A 16,613-nucleotide genomic window follows, 5' to 3' on the forward strand; every position below is an offset into this window, starting at 1 on the left:
GTTAGGTTGGCTTGATAGCATGCTAAATGCAGCCTGAAACTTGTGCTGTGAAAAATAGTCTTTCTGTCTTTTTTTATTTGGTGGTGACCTAACATAAATATATGTGGTGTTTTCTCTGTAAAACATTTAAAAAATCGGACATGTTGGCTGGATTGACAAGATGTTTATCTTTCAAATGCTGTATTGGACTTGTTAATGTGTGAAAGTTAAATATTTTACAAAAATAGATTTTGAATTTCGCGCTCTGCACTTGGACAGGCTGTTGTCATATTGATCCCGATGTCGGGCTTGCAGCCTGAAGAAGTTAATAAACATTTATAAAGGTCATGAAGAGTCAAAAATATATTTTTCATGACATTGGATGATATTTGAAGGAAAACAGATTAAAATAACTGACCAGTAGGAAAAATAAATGTTGCTTCTACATTGATAAAGTTTGATCATAAAGTTACTGGTCCCCTCCCTATGTCAAACACTTGGATTTATTATTAAGGCGACAAGGCACATTTTTAATACACCAATGGTGTAAATAAGTACAGCCTTCTATCCAACATTGGATAAGGCATGTTTGCAGAGGGGCGTGGTTTATATAGTTAGATAGCTACTCTACTGATGCCAACATTTGACTGTATGGTGTCAGCAAATATAATTACAAGTTTACCCTTTTCATCTATGGCAAAAGATACTTATCTTTCCCGTTTCATCTGTATCTGGTGTTAGTTAGTTACGGGCTAGCTAGGTCTTCATCCAGCATGGAAGAAAAGGAGCGAAGGGTCGTTCAAAACTCTGACGCAGTCGTCAAGTCAACATATCCGTCAGTGCTGCTCTGGGAGATGTGTATATATATACTGAACAATATGAACTCAACATGTAAAGTGTTGGTCCCATGTTTCATGAGCTGAAATAAAAGATCTAACAATTTTTCAATATGCACAAAAAGCTTATTTCTCTAAAATATTGTGCACCAATTTGTCCACTTCCCTGTTAGTGAGCACTTCTACTTTGTCAAGATAATCCATTCACTTGACAGGTGTGGCAAATCAAGAAGCTGATTGACTAGCATGATCATTATACAGGTGCACATTGTGCTGGGACAATAAAAGGCCACTGTCTCAAGTTTTGAGGGAGCATGCAATTGGTGCGCTAACTGCCGGAATGTCCACCAAAGCTATTGACAGAGAATGTAATGTTAATTTCTCTACTATAAACCACCCTCAATGTAGTTTTCGAGAATTTGGCAGTACGTCCAACCTCACATCCGCAGACCATGTGTAACCACGCCAGCCCAGGACCTCCACTTCCGGCTTCCACACCTGCGGGATATTCTGAGACCAGCCACCCAGACAGCTGATGAAACTGGGGAGAATTTCTGTCTATAATAAAGCCCTTTAGTTGGGAAAAACTCATTCTGATTGTCAGGGCCTGGCTCCCAAGTGGGTGGGCCTATGCCCTCCCAGGCCCACCCATGGCTGCGCCCCTGCCCAGTCATGTGAAATACATAGATTAGGGTCTAATGAATTTATTTCAATTGATTGAGTTCCTTCTATAAACTTTAACTGTAAAATGTATGTGTTTATATTTTTGTTCAATATATATATTTTAAAAATGATATCATTGATGCAATTTCAATGTTGTTTGAGTTGCTTTGTGTATCAATACATTGAGATGATATTACTGCAACACTGCTCACAGCATCCAAGTTGCTTGACATAGGTGTTTCAAAGAGCTGTCAGTCAAGGTGAGCTCATGAATATAATCTCCCCGCTCACTCAGCCTGTCTTTTCAAACTTCCTGGTAGATAGTCGTGAGAGAAAAAGTACTTTCAGAATGAGTTTTCAGGACCTTTAACTTTACCTGACAGGGCTGTTGCTAGCATCCAGATCCTGTCCGGTGACAGCTCCGATGATGTCGCCTACAGGTGAGTCCTCGTATACCTCCATCTCGTAAGAGGGCTTAGTGAACACTGGAGGCTCATCTACATCCAGGACGTTAATCTTTACTGTGGCTGTGTCCTTGAAGGCCCCGAAGCTGTGGAACCGCGGGTCCAGGTGGGCGTTTTCTGCATCTACCTTGAAGGTGTAGGCCTTCTTCGTTTCGTAGTCCAGCGGCTGAAAGACAGATAGAAACAAAGACAGTGATTAGATGTGTTGATTGTGTTGACTTCAACAAGGTGAAATTGCAATAATGCATATTTAGTTTACACCCACTCAATGTGTTCCATATCCTCAATACCAGCATTGCATACACCTACACGGTCCAGAAGCATTAACTGCTCTATAAAAACTTTCAACAAATGTCTGTTTACAGGTTCAAGTGTCCTCGCTCCAATGTCTCTGACATCTCTGCACCGGGTCAGTTAGCTAGAGCTTAGGGTTGCCTCCGTAACCATCGGTAACCACACCTTGTCTGCAGCCACCATCCACTAGTGGTGACAACCATGTCCTCACTGTTGCCTGTCTCCTGGCCTCTCATGTGTGGCCAGCTGCCACTCACGTACGTGCACACATACACACATACACGCACACACGCATACATATTATACGTACACACACACTGACCTCTCATGTGTGACCGCAACGGCACTAACAGACTGACAGAGCATGGTAGGCACACCCGACTAGTCCTGTGTCACACGAAATAAGTCCTCTTATGGTGCTAACAAGTGAAAACATCTGGTAAAAGCTGAGGTAAAAGGTATGTTTGAAGATGCCGCAAGCGAGAGGGAAAAGTTGTGAATTTAACATGAGGAAAAAACATGGTGATAGACTTGATGGCATTTGTATGCTGTCATGTACAGTGCAGTGAAAAGTATTTGCCCCATTTCTGATTCTTTAGTTCTGCATATTTTTGATACTGGATGTTATCAGATCTTCAACCAAAACCTAATATTCGATAAAGGGAACCCGAGTTTACAAATAACAACAAAAAAGTATACTTATTTTACGTATTTAATTAACAACGGTATGCAACACCCAATTACCCTGTTTGAAAAAGTAATTGCTCCCTTACACTCAATAACTGGTTGTGCCGTTTTTAGCCGCAATGACTGCAACCAAATGCTTCCTGTAGTTGTTGATCAGTCTCACATCGCTGTGGAGGAATTTTTGCCCACTCTTACATGCAGAACTGCTTTAACTCAGCGAAATTTGTAGGTTTTCAAGCATGAACTGCTCGTTTGAAGTCCTGCCACATCAATTGGGATCAGGTCTGGACTTTGACTAAGCTATTCCAATCTGAAAATGTGTTGCTTTTAAACCATTTTCATGTAGACTTGATTGTGTATTTTGGATCATTGTCTTGCTACATGACCCAACTGCGCTCCAGCATCAGCTCACAGACAGATGGCCTGACATTCTCCTGTAGAATTCTCTCATACAGAGCAGAATTCATGGTCCATTCTATTAAGGCAAGGTCCTGAGGCAGTAAAGCATCCCCAAACCATCACACTACCACCACCATGCTTGAGAGGAGAGGTGTGCAGACCTTTTTAGACATACTCTCACTGGAGACCTGGAGAGATATTACACTCCATATCCACAAACACACGCAGCACCCACTCATGCGTACACGCATCTACAAAGGCACACACACAGGCAAGAACAAGCACACACGCATGCATGCACGTGCACACACACACAAAGCATCACCACAAAGCACCTCCTCCATATCCAGTGGGGAAAACCATCTTACAAGCCAATATACAAATTCAAGGTAAATGGGGTCCTATACTCAAATAATTTAAAATATGTCGAAAGAGAACATAAATGAATTGCAGTAGCTTTCCCCAAGCCTGTAAAATACCAGCTGGCACTGGTTTAATTGCTTGCACATTTTTATCAAGTCCCGTCCACAAAGTTATTTTCCAAGGTCAGCACTTTGGCTTGTAAACATTGTCATACAGTATAGGTTGCCAAGCAGTGGATTAAAATGTCGTAACAGCAGAGACAAAATGAGAATGAGGTCAGAGGTGGAAAACGCACTCCCGGCCAGCCACAGTTTTCAGCAATACATGGTCAGGAATAGGGTTGCAAAAATCTGGTAACTTTCCCAAAATCTCCCGATTTTCCAGGAATCCTGGTTGGAAGATTCTGGCTCCATGCTTATTCCCTCCTGATTCTGTGAATCTTCCAACTGGGATTCATAGAAAACAAGTACATTTTGGGAAAGTTACTGTAAATTTGCAACCCTATAGGTAGTAAGAAAATGCAGCCATTTTGAACACCCTGTTCACAATATACAAACTCATACATACTATGATGATTACATGTCAAATAAATCCCATAGACTACCCATGGGTTGCCAGGGTTGGGTTGGGAAGAATGTCAAGAGCTTCATCGCTCTTTTAATGTGTCTGTGTAACGCGCTTCCTCCTTCTCCTCATCAGAAGAGGAGTAGCATGGATTTGACCAACGTGCAGCGGGTTTTGAATACATCATGAAACTTTATTTACAAGACAAAACTAAACACACGAAGAACACTTGAATATTTTACAAAACGAAGAAGACAGACCTGAACGAGAGTACTTACATAAAACACGAAGAACGCACGGACAGGGAAAAACAGACTACACAAAAACCGAACAAACGCTACAGTCCCGTGTGGTACACCGACAAGGACACAGGAGACAATCACCCACAAACAAACAGTGAGAACAACCTACCTTAATATGACTCTCAATTAGAGGAAAACGCAAAACACCTGCCTCTAATTAAGAGCCATACCAGGCAACCCAAAACCAACATAGAAACAGCAAACATAGACTGGCCACCCAAAACTCACGCCCTGACCATCACACACATACAAAACAACAGAAAACAGGTCAGGAACGTGACAGAACCCCCCCCCCCCAAGGTGCGAACGCCGGGCGCACCAGCACAAAGTCCAGGGGAGGGTCTGGGTGGGCATCTGACCACGGTGGTGGCTCAGGTTCCGGACGCTGTCCCCACACCACCATAGTCACTCCCCGCTTCTGTATCCCCCTCCCAATGACCACCCTCCAACTAAAACCACCTAAATGAAGGGGCAGCACCGGGATAAGGGCCAGCACCGGGATAAGGGGCAGCACCGGGATAAGGGGCAGCACCGGGATAAGGGGCAGCACCGGGCTGAGGGACTCTGGCAGGTCCTGGCTGAGGGACTCTGGCAGGTCCTGGCTGAGGGACTCTGGCAGGTCCTGGCTGAGGGACTCTGGCAGGTCCTGGCTGAGGGACTCTGGCAGGTCCTGGCTGGACGGCTCTGGCAGGTCCTGGCTGGACGGCTCTGGCAGGTCCTGGCTGGACGGCTCTGGCAGGTCCTGGCTGGACGGCTCTGGCAGGTCCTGGCTGGACGGCTCTGGCTGATCCGGTCTGGCGGAAGGCTCTGGCTGATCCGGTCTGGCGGAAGGCTCTGGCTGATCCGGTCTGGCGGAAGGCTCTGGCTGATCCGGTCTGGCGGAAGGCTCTGGCTGATCCGGTCTGGCGGAAGGCTCTGGCTGATCCGGTCTGGCGGAAGGCTCTGGCTGATCCGGTCTGGCGGAAGGCTCTGGCTGATCCGGTCTGGCGGAAGGCTCTGTAGGCTCTTGGCAGACGGGCGGCTTTGCAGGCTCATGGCAGACGGGCGGCTTTGCAGGCTCATGGCAGACGGGCAGTTCAGGCGCCGCTGGGCAGACGGGCAGCTCAGGTGCCGCTGGGCAGACGGGCAGTTCAGGCGCCGCTGGGCAGACGGGCAGCTCAGGCGCCGCTGGGCAGACGGGCAGCTCAGGCGCCGCTGGGCAGACGGGCTCAGACGGCGCTGGGCAGACAGATGGCTCCGACGGCGCTGGGCAGACAGATGGCTCAGACGGCGCTGGGCAGACAGATGGCTCAGACGGCGCTGGGCAGACAGGCAGTGCAGAAGGCGTTGGGCAGACGGCCGACTCTGCCCTGCTGAGGCGCACAGCAGGCCTGGTGCGTGGTATAGGCACTGGCTGCGCTGGAGAGGAGGAAAGCTCTGACAGCGCTGGACAGGTGGGAGCAGCTGGAGAGAGAACCCGGAGAGACAGCCTGGTGCGGGGGGCTGCCACCGGTGGACTGGTACTTGGAGGTGGCACCGGGTATACCGGACCGTGAAGGAGGACACGTGCTCTTGAGCACCGAGCCTGCCCAACCTTACCAGGTTGAATGGTGCCCGTAGCCCTGCCAGTGCGGCGAGGTGGAATAGCCCGCACTGGGCTATGCTGGCGAACCGGGGACACCATTCGTAAGGCTGGTGCCATGTATGCCGGCCCGAGGAGACGTACTGGAGACCAGATACGTTGGGCCGGCTTCATGACATCTGGCTCGATGCCCAACCTAGCCCTCCCAGTGCGTCAAGGTGGAATAGCCCGCACCGGGCTAAGCACGCGTACTGGGGACACCGTGCGCTTTACCGCATAACACGGTGTCTGACCAGTACGACGCTCTCTCACTCCACGGTAAGCACGGGGAGTTGGCTCAGGTATCCTACCCGGCTTTGCCACACTCCTCGTGTGCCCCCCCCCAAGAAATTTTTGGGTCTGACTCTCGGGCTTCCAACCGCGTCGCCGCGCTGCCTCCTCATACCAGCGCTCCTGGGCTGTGGCTGCCTCCTTCTCCTCCCGAGAGCGGCGATTCTCTCCCACCTTAGCCCAGGGTCCTTCTCCGTTGAATACTTGCTCCCAAGACCATAAATCCTGCTTCGTGCGCTGTCGTTGCTGTCCATTAACCCGCTGCTTGATCTGGGTTTGGTGGGTGATTCTGTAACGCGCTTCCTCCTTCTCCTCATCAGAAGAGGAGTAGCATGGATTTGACCAACGTGCAGCGGGTTTTGAATACATCATGAAACTTTATTTACAAGACAAAACTAAACACACGAAGAACACTTGAATATTTTACAAAACAACAAAACGAAGAAGACAGACCTGAACGAGAGTACTTACATAAAACACGAAGAACGCACGGACAGGGAAAAACAGACTACACAAAAACCGAACAAACGCTACAGTCCCGTGTGGTACACCACAAGGACACAGGAGACAATCACCCACAAACAAACAGTGAGAACAACCTACCTTAATATGACTCTCAATTAGAGGAAAACGCAAAACACCTGCCTCTAATTAAGAGCCATACCAGGCAACCCAAAACCAACATAGAAACAGCAAACATAGACTGCCCACCCAAAACTCACGCCCTGACCATCACACACATACAAAACAACAGAAAACAGGTCAGGAACGTGACAGTCTGACTTCAGTGATAGCCCTGCTATTAGATTGGAGGGGTATGTATCTGCTAATGGCTTCCGCTAAAAAGCTGTGAAAAGGGAACAAAATGGGGTGAAGAGGGGTAATGAGAGAAACTCTAAGTTAATGAGAGGAACTAGCTAATGTGTCAATGCTTGAGCTGTAATCAAATCACATCTCCAAGGCTGTGTCCCACATGGCACCCTCTTCTCTTTATAGTGCACTACTATTGACCAGGGCCTATAGTGCTCTGTTCAAAATGAATGCACTATGTAGGGGATAAGGTGTCGTTTTGGACGTACTGGGGGTCTGCTGTCAGGGAAGAGAGAAGTGTGCTCTTACCTCCTTATCTAGAACATGCCCCACTTATCAATGTCCATGGTCTGGTGTCTTACGGGTAAATACATTTCCAGCGTTCCACATTCCTGACGTGTTTAAATATGACAGGAATGCGTGTTATTGCACGTTCACTGACTGAGAGAGGTAGGCTGCATTACAAATGCCACTCTTTTCCCTATATATAGCACTACTTTTAACCAGGTTTTAGTCCAAAGTAATGCACAATATAGGGAATAGGGTACCCTTGGAGACGCAGCCCACATGGTCTCCCTTCTCAACAGAGGGGAATGTGTAAAGAGGACAGACAGACAGACTTCCTCTCATGTCAGTGTTGCTGCTCTTCAACATCACAACAGAGCATGCTTTAAATTCTAGACCGGCTGGTTTAGCCCTTTGATATGTTAATGTGCACCTTCGTTGCACTGGCGGTGATACTGAATGAAGGAAACCCAAGGTTTTTCAATTGAACACTATTTATGATCCAAGGGACTTTGTTAATTTTGAATTAATCAAGGCACTGTCGTCATAATCTCTTCGGTAAAGATGTTAAGATTTCAACAAAAACTTGTTGTTAGTCTCTGATTTTAAAAATGATGAATTCAAAACACAATACAAGTGACAACATTTGTTATAATAGACCTTTAAAAAACACCAGTGCATACAGTATAATGTAAACTGTCAAGTGCGTTATGTTTTATCTGTATTTTTGGCTTTGACTTGGGGGCTGCTTTTGGCTTCTCCCTCTGATCTACCTCCCTGAGCGCATGAACATTTTTCATGCAGGCATTTCTCAGCCTAGCTACTCCCTGGTGCTTTATTTTGGAAGCGGAAGCAGGATGATACATTTTTAATAGGTTCTCCATTTGTTTGTGTTGAGTTCAATATTACAATAACAGATCTTTCAACAACCTCCGTCCCCCTGTTACCTCTTTCCCCCTTTATCCCTCCCTCCCTCCCTCCCTCCCTAACCTCCTCACCTCCTCACCTCACCTCCCCCTACCCTACCTCCCTCCATACTTCCATCCCTCCCTAACCTCCTTACTTCCCTTCCTCCCCCTCCCAGCCCTCTAACCAGGAGGTCCAATCTTATGCTAACACCCTGAGATAAATATAAACCTGTTTTTTGACAGAATAATTGTTGCATTATGACACTTTATCACAACAGCTAATTATCAACACAACTGTATAACTGCCAGACAAACAAACAAACAAGCCTGAAGATGAAAGCAGGTGTAAAATTGAGCAATCCTTCCTGTTAAATCGTTCAGAAGTGGCTGAGTCATGAATCCCATTTAGTATTATGTATGTAGTACAATGTCATTCATGAAGCATTAACTTCCTTTAGCTTCACATGACTTCAGCCTCGATGAGAGAAAATCACAGCCAAACAGTGCTGTCAACACATCACAACACCATTTTTAATTCCACTCGTGTGTTTCACAGTGATTTTCATAAGCAACAACAACAAGAATTGCAGGAAAGGCAAAGGAACAGGGTCTCTTGCTGATCCCAGATCAATTGAGCCATTGCAGTATGTATAATAAATGGGTCAGCGGATGAGGGCTGGTCCTATAGCTGTTTGGAGCTAGGGTGGTGTTTTTCACAGGGTCAACTCAGCCATTGACTGACTGACAGCTTGACAAATTTCTCCCCATCATGGGGATGTCAGACTAGCATTAGCCGTCCGTCTCCTCCCATGACATCACCGGTCAATTGAGCGTGGGTGAGGGGATCATTGACGTCCCGGGAGAGTGCCTTGATGTTCCATTGAATTTGGTGGCCTCACACTGCTGAGATAAAGAGGATGCTCACTTTATTGTCCTACCGTCAGTCACACTGGTCATTGTCCTTGGCTCTCTCACTGCTCTTCCCTCTATACAGCTCTCTCACAGTGATGTGGTGTCGTATTGAGGCTGCGTCCCCATTCCCTTACGTGTACACTACTATTGACTATGACACATAGGGATCTCGCCAAAGTAGTGGCTTGTATCTAGAATAGGGTGCAATTTGGGACGCAGACACAGTGATGTGGTGTTGGTTTGAGAGACCTGCCAGCCAGCTAGCAGTCTAGCAGAAGTCCTGCCTAGCTGTCCACACTGCAGCGAGCTGAGCCTACAGCGGAGTGGAATCAGTGCCTGTGAGAGATTCCTCACACCAGCCAGGACAGGGTTTGGCCGTGAGATGAGCCCTGACACACAACTCTAATCTATTACACCCCCACATTCACACCTCCTCCAGACCACCAAAGAGAAACCACCACTCCATCCTGAGTGCATTTCCCCTAGTCTTCTTCATTTCCTTTTCTCTCTCTCTCGCTCTCTTTCCTTACCCTCATGCACACACTCATGTGCACACAGACACACACACTTTTAAGGTTTGGTGAAGGTGCTATGTCTGTGTTGGGCCACCTGTATCTCCTGCTGATCTGTGGCATCTTCTTTGCCTTCCTCCTCTTCATCCTCCTCCATGGGTGCCTTGCACACCAAGGCCCAAAATAACTCCCCTCACCTCCTAGTGTAACATCCAGTTCAAACCACTTCTTTTAGTGTGTGTGCATAAGACTGTTCTCTCTGTTTCAGCATGGTATGTCATTAAAGGTCCCTATATATAAATGATATATATATGCTATATATCCATCAGCTCACTCTTTCTAACAGTGATACACAGTATAGGAAGACTGTGCATTCAAATTAACAGAAACACATGTACGTTTTATTTACATCACTTTTGGGTTTAGTTGGTTTTGTACTTTCAAAGGACTTTGATCTTAAATAAATATTGAAAAGCTTACTGGAAGCCATTGATTCTGAAGTTCCCAATGGGTGACAATGTGACAAGCAGAAAATCCAGGCTCGTACTTTTCACTTCTTCTCCACTGAAGATGGTTCCGCCGTCTTAGCACTTAGCTTTGACCATTACCTTTTTAGAGCCCAGTAGTAACTCATCAGGACCCAAGAAGTGCCAATGGTTTAGAGGCTCTCTGATAATTTAATGTTCAAAAATCCCAGTAATTACATTTCTGATAGAGAAATGAGACTGTCTGGCTTTTGCTAAATTAAGTGCTTAATTGATGATGACTGACTGGGATATAAAAGGTCCACTAGACTAGCCTAATACTGACAATGGTTCTGACTTTGAAAATAAAAATTGGAGGCAAGTTAAAAGGAATCATTTCAGTTCATTCTTCAAATTATTAAATCAATACTGCTGTTTTGCTGTTCATTGTGCTTCGTGCTTTGTGTTTGAAAATTGCAGTGCTTTGTTATTTTATTGTGTAGCTAAATGCATCTCTCACAGTGACGTAGGGTTAATGTAATATTGTACACATTAAAAACAAAAGGTTCTATATAGGGCCAAATAAGGGTTCTTTGGGAAGAATGAATGATGGTTCTTCGGATCCCTTTTTGGTGCTGTATAGAACCCTTTTTTGAAGGTACTATAAAGAACCATGCTCACACAGTTGTAAATGGAACCTTTATGGTGCTATAAATAACCCATTCCTAAGATGATATGAATAAGTAATAAAATAGGTTCTATATAAAAGGTTCTATACAGTACCAAAAAGGGTTCCACTATGGTTATAACCCTTTTTTGGTGCTGTAAGGAACCATTTTTAAAGGTATAGAACATTAATGGAGAATGGTTCTACAATCTCAGAGGTTCTACAAAAAAACATTTGAAAAACCACACAGGGTTCTTTTTTTTCCTTTTAGCCATATTATATTGTTAAAATTCCTTAAGTTTTATCATGTTCATTGAAAAGTTGAAAAAGGGTGAGAGTCCATACAAGAGAATTGAGAAGAACTGATTGTCACAACAGTTCTCAACATAAGGCCATACAGCAGTCTTTCACAAAACACTGTCACTGGCCATAATCATTGTCAATATCACATAATACAAAAAATGTGTTAAAACTGGAAAGACATTCTCACTCACTCCTCCACAAAAAGAGCTGTGCACAAACCACGCCCCAATGTTCTAATGAGCTGTTGCCATTCATTTTTATTAACACTAAAAGAGGAAATAACCCTTTTCTGAACGACAAAGAACCATTTAATGTCTAAAAGGGTTATTTGGGTTAGTATGGTTTTTACATAGAAGCACCCTTCCCAAAGAACCCTTGAGGAACCCTATTTTTTGGGGCGCGCATTTTGAATGTGTGATACTAGTAGTATTCATGAGGATAGTGGAACCTCACATTTTTTGCTGCACTAGTTTGGTACTCGTCATATCCTACTGTACTTCTAGTTGGCTTGTGGGATGAAGAGTGTTTCTAAATGAGAGACAGCATGAGTCCTGTACAGTATTTAATTGGATCCCCTGGATAGGAGCCAACATGGTTTATGCCACACACACGTTTCCGCCAAACAATACCATTCCTCCAGGCTTAGTACATTTCAATTACACATATCGGCAGTCCAGTCATTTTCCCTCACATACGCTTAAAGGAAGACTAGAGGAAGCGAATGAACACGCGAGCAGACAAATGCACCACAAACACACTAATCTGACTACAAGCCTCTTACCAGCACAACCCAAGGATGTGCTGTATCATGCATGGGCCATTTTTTCTTTCTCCCTCTGTCATTCATTCTCAGTTTGGGCAAGTGTGTGTGTGTGTGTGTGTGTGTGTGTGTGTGTGTGTGTGTGTGTGTGTGTGTGTGTGTGTGTGTGTGTGTGTGTGTGTGTATCCCTGCATGTAAATGTGCCTCTGCTTGTGCATATTCAGGCAAGTGTGAGTGTGTGTCTCTAAGCATGTGTGTGTGCATACTTCTCTTACTGGGACTGGGGATTCCTCTACTGTGGCGTCTGTCTATTGTCTCTGGTAATCTTTTCTTTTGCAGAAGGGATGTCTAACACTGCATGCGTATGTCCTTATCCCTCCACGCCTCACCCTGCATGTTACTGTATGGGTAGACTGGGAAGCCGATGATTATCCCCTGAACCCGTTACCCTGCCTGATCCTCTTATCATACAACAAACCTCACTGAGCCCCTGATTTGGGGTCTGCCAAACTGTGTGCAGAGCCGCTGCTTCTGGTTTTCTCTGCCCTCTACCCACTGCTGTGGGGGCAATGAGAGAGGAAAGAAAGAGAGTGAGGGATAGAGAGAAAGAGAGAGGTGGTAGAGCGAGGGGGAGAGATTCAAACAAGGGCCTATTTGCACACCCCTCTCTAGGGATGGGCAGCGATCCATTCTAAGACTGTGTGTAGGCGGGTCAGCATTCTGAAGTAACACTGTCAAGAACTCATAAAGACTCCATCTCCAACCTCCCTCTTACTCCCCACTCCCCTTTCACACCGTTCTACTCATACCCCACTGTGTCCCAGAGATGGGTCAAGGAACATTTAGAAAATTACACTGTGGGGGAATCCAGTGTGAGTGGCTTAAAGATGTCACCCATGGATGGTAGCTTTGTGCAGTTGCCTCCCAGCGAGGGGAATACATCACACTGTATCAAGCACAGGAGGTAAAACAATAGAGGAGAGATACGATGGAAAGGAATCCCTGGCCCATCAATCTGTGGTTTCTACGACGTAAACAAAGAAATGTCCTCATTTACATCATAATCTGGGCCTGTCTTGTTTATAATTCCCTTATTCACATTTGGAGCAAGTCAGTTCAGTTTCAATGCTCTACTGCAGTGGTCACCAACCTTTTCTGAGTCAAGATCACATTCTGAGTCAAAATGCAAGCCAGGATCTACCGCTCTGATTTTTTTAAACACAACTTAAAAGACATAAGCCTATACAACATTAACTAATTAGAAACAGTTCTGTAGCAATGAAATTTGTGCCGTATGCTATAGGCCCAATAAAATATCAGTGATATTGGCTATGCTTGAATTTCCCTGCCAATGTAGTTCTTCTCAGACCATTTTGAAATTATATTTTAAAAAATTAGGTACATGAACACACTGGTAAAATATCATTTTGTTGTATTACTTGTGAGGCACAGCTGAGTGGGCATAATAATTTGATTTTTTTTTACTGGACTGATGGCCTGCATCTGATGGTCGGTCAGAGGGGAGGGAGGGAGCAGTGGTGATCACCGGTTGGTGATATCTATATATCTACAATCCACTCATAAGCAGAACATATGTATACATACACTAACAATACACACATACATACACTAACAATACACACACACACACACACACACACACACATGCACTCTGCATACACATTTCCCTGCATATTGTTTAGGATAAAAGGAGTACACCAACCTGTGGTGGAGGCAATAAAAACCCAATTTGTGATTCCCCAAAGTATCAAATTGAGTCACATTTGCATACATCACCTGAAAGGCACGGATAAAAAAGAGGAGAAGCAATGGATGACACCATGTTGCCATGTCTGCATGGGTTTAGGTACTCTTTATTTTTAAAAATCTGTATTTTCCCAACCTAGAAGTTTTGAAGAAAGCTTTTTTCAGATATACAGTATATTCCTTCAAACTATTTGTCACAAAAGTTGATTTTGCACATTTGTACATGAAACATCCACTATTGTGCTTCAAGGGAAATACCTCTGAAATACTACAACAAGAGAGCTGCTGCAAATATAAGGGCTTTGCCTGAATTGCACAATTTAATTCTTAAAAGCACTTGATTGGGTGGCATTTTACGAGTCTTGTTATACTTAAGTCTGGCACAGAGGTATGAAATGAGATTTGTGTAATTCTTCTCTCTTTCGCTGATTTATGCATCATAAACAGTACCAGTAAAACATTTGGACACACCTACTCATTCAAGGGTTTTTCTTTATTTTTACTATTTTCTACATTGTAGAATAATAGTGAAGACATCAAAACTTTGAAATAACACATATGGAATCATGTAGTAACCCAAAAAGTGTTATTAAACAAATCAAAATATATTTTACATTTGAGATTCTTCAAAGTAGCCACCCTTTGCCTTGATGACAGCTTTGCACACTCTTGGCATTCTCTCAACCAGCTTCATGAGGTAGTCACCTGGAATGCGTTTCAATTAACAGTTGTGCCATGTTAAAAGTTAATTTGTGGAATTTCTTTCCTTCTTAATGCATTTGAGCCAGTCAGTTGTGTTGTGACAAGGTAGGGTAAACAGAAGATAGCCCTAATTGGTAAAAGACCAAGTCCATATTATGGCAAGAACAGCTCAAATAAGCAAAGAGAAATGACAGTCCATCATTACTTTTAAACATGAAGGTCAGTAAATCAGGAACATTTCAAGAACTTTGAAAGTTTCTTCAAGTTCTTCTTCAAGCTCTATGATGAAACTGGCTCTCATGAGGACCGCCACAGGAAAGGAGGAGCCAGAGTTACCTTTGCTGCAGAGGATAAGTTCATTAGAGTTACCAACCTCAGAGATTGCAGCCCAAATAAATGCTTCAGAGAGTTCAAGGAACAGACACATCTCAACATCAACTGTGATGGTGTTTTGCTGGTGACACTGTTTGTGATTAATTTAGAATTCAAGGCACACTTAACCAGCATGGCTACCACAGCATTCTGCAGTGATATGCAATCCCATCTGGTTTGCGCTTAGTGGGACTATCATTTGTATTTCTACAGGACAATGATCCAACACACCTCTAGGATGTGTAAGAGGTATTTGACCAAGAAGAAGGTTGATGGAGAGCTGCATCAGATGACCTGGCCTCCACAATCACCTGACCGCAACCCAATTGAGATGGTTTGGGATGAGTTGGACCGCAGAGTGAAGGAAAAGCATCCAACAAGTGCTCAGCATATGTGGGAACTCCTTAAAACTGTTGGAAAAGCATTCCAGGTGAAGCTGGTTGAGAGAATGCCAAGAGTGTGCAAAGCTGTCATCAAGGCAAAGGGTGGCTACTTTGAAGAATCTAATTTTTTTTTAAATATATTTAACACTATTTTGGTTACTACATGATTCCATTTGTTATTTCAGAGTTGTGATTTCTTCACTATTCCACAATGTAGAAAATAGCGAAAATAAAGTAGGTGTGTCCAAACATTTGACTGGTATATATTTTTACCCCCTAAAGTCGATATCTGTGCCACTGTGGAAATCGAATTATCATTTTTGTTTTAATCCCCTTAAAAACCTGTCAGTTTAAACTAGAGATATCTGTTCTTTTATGCATTGGATGCGTCTCAATCTACCGCATTCGCTGATGTCGTACTTCCGCATATGCTGTCAAAGGTGACAGCTCAAGAGCAATGTTTGTCAGACTATGAGACATCCATGAAAAACTTTTCGTCTTCTCACAAAATCTACGGTAGTGTTCCAACGGTTTGGCCTACAAACTAATATGACCCCTTTGTGGAAAGGTGTCTCTCGCGAACACGAACATGTTGGTTTTTCTCTAGGACGCCCACGGGCCACACAAGACTCATTTGAAGGTCCCAGTTGAAGAAATTAATGGAAGTAAATATGTGACTCATTTCAGGAATCTAGGCATATGTTGCACGTCACTACTTCACAGGAGAGCCGTTTGAATGTAAACTTTTTTTTAATGAAAATGTGTTTTTTGGCAGAAATGGCTTCTGGAACTTGTGAACTTTAATGTGCCTTAATAACAAACGTGTGGGCTGTCTGTAAATACAAATACAATTGTTAAATTATGAGCCTAGTTGGTTTAGCCACAGAAAAAGTGAGCAACCTTCCCGCTAGCCATGATTGGCTGAGATAATAAGTGAGCTGGACATAACCAATTGATGAGTTTGGATTGGTCTGCCATGTAGCATGCTTCTGTCTACAACATGAGCTGATCAGTATGTGTAGGTAATCCTTTCTAACGTGGTTTTTTGAAATATATAGTGTAGTAGAACTGCATAAGTGTTGTCTCCACTTTCTGGAGGACCGAGTCTTGAATTATCAAATCAAACTTTATTAATCACGTGCCGAATAAAACAAGTGTAGACCTTACCGTGAAATGCTTACTTACAAGCCCTTAACCAACAGTGCAGTTCAAGGAGAGTTAAGAAAATATTAACCAAATAAACTAAAGTAAAAAATTAAATTAAAAAACTAAAATTAACAGATAGCTAAGGAAATGGAGAACAATCTGTCGTTTGATTGCAAATAT

The 16,613-nt window shown here is 44.0% G+C and overlaps 1 protein-coding gene across 1 annotated transcript in view; it reads right to left on the reverse strand.

Moving 5' to 3' along the window:
• The window catches only part of LOC139583761 (cadherin-12-like), a 214,830-nt gene that overhangs the window by 44,330 nt on the left and 153,887 nt on the right, over positions 1-16,613 (reverse strand). Inside the window, exon 7 of the mRNA XM_071415201.1 lies at positions 1,855-2,108. Within this exon, the coding sequence (XP_071271302.1) occupies positions 1,855-2,108 (254 nt within the window). The remainder of the gene's footprint in view (positions 1-1,854; positions 2,109-16,613) is intronic.

This window comes from Salvelinus alpinus, chromosome 8 (genome assembly GCF_045679555.1).
Source record: "Salvelinus alpinus chromosome 8, SLU_Salpinus.1, whole genome shotgun sequence".
Classification (NCBI taxonomy): Eukaryota; Metazoa; Chordata; class Actinopteri; order Salmoniformes; family Salmonidae; genus Salvelinus; species Salvelinus alpinus.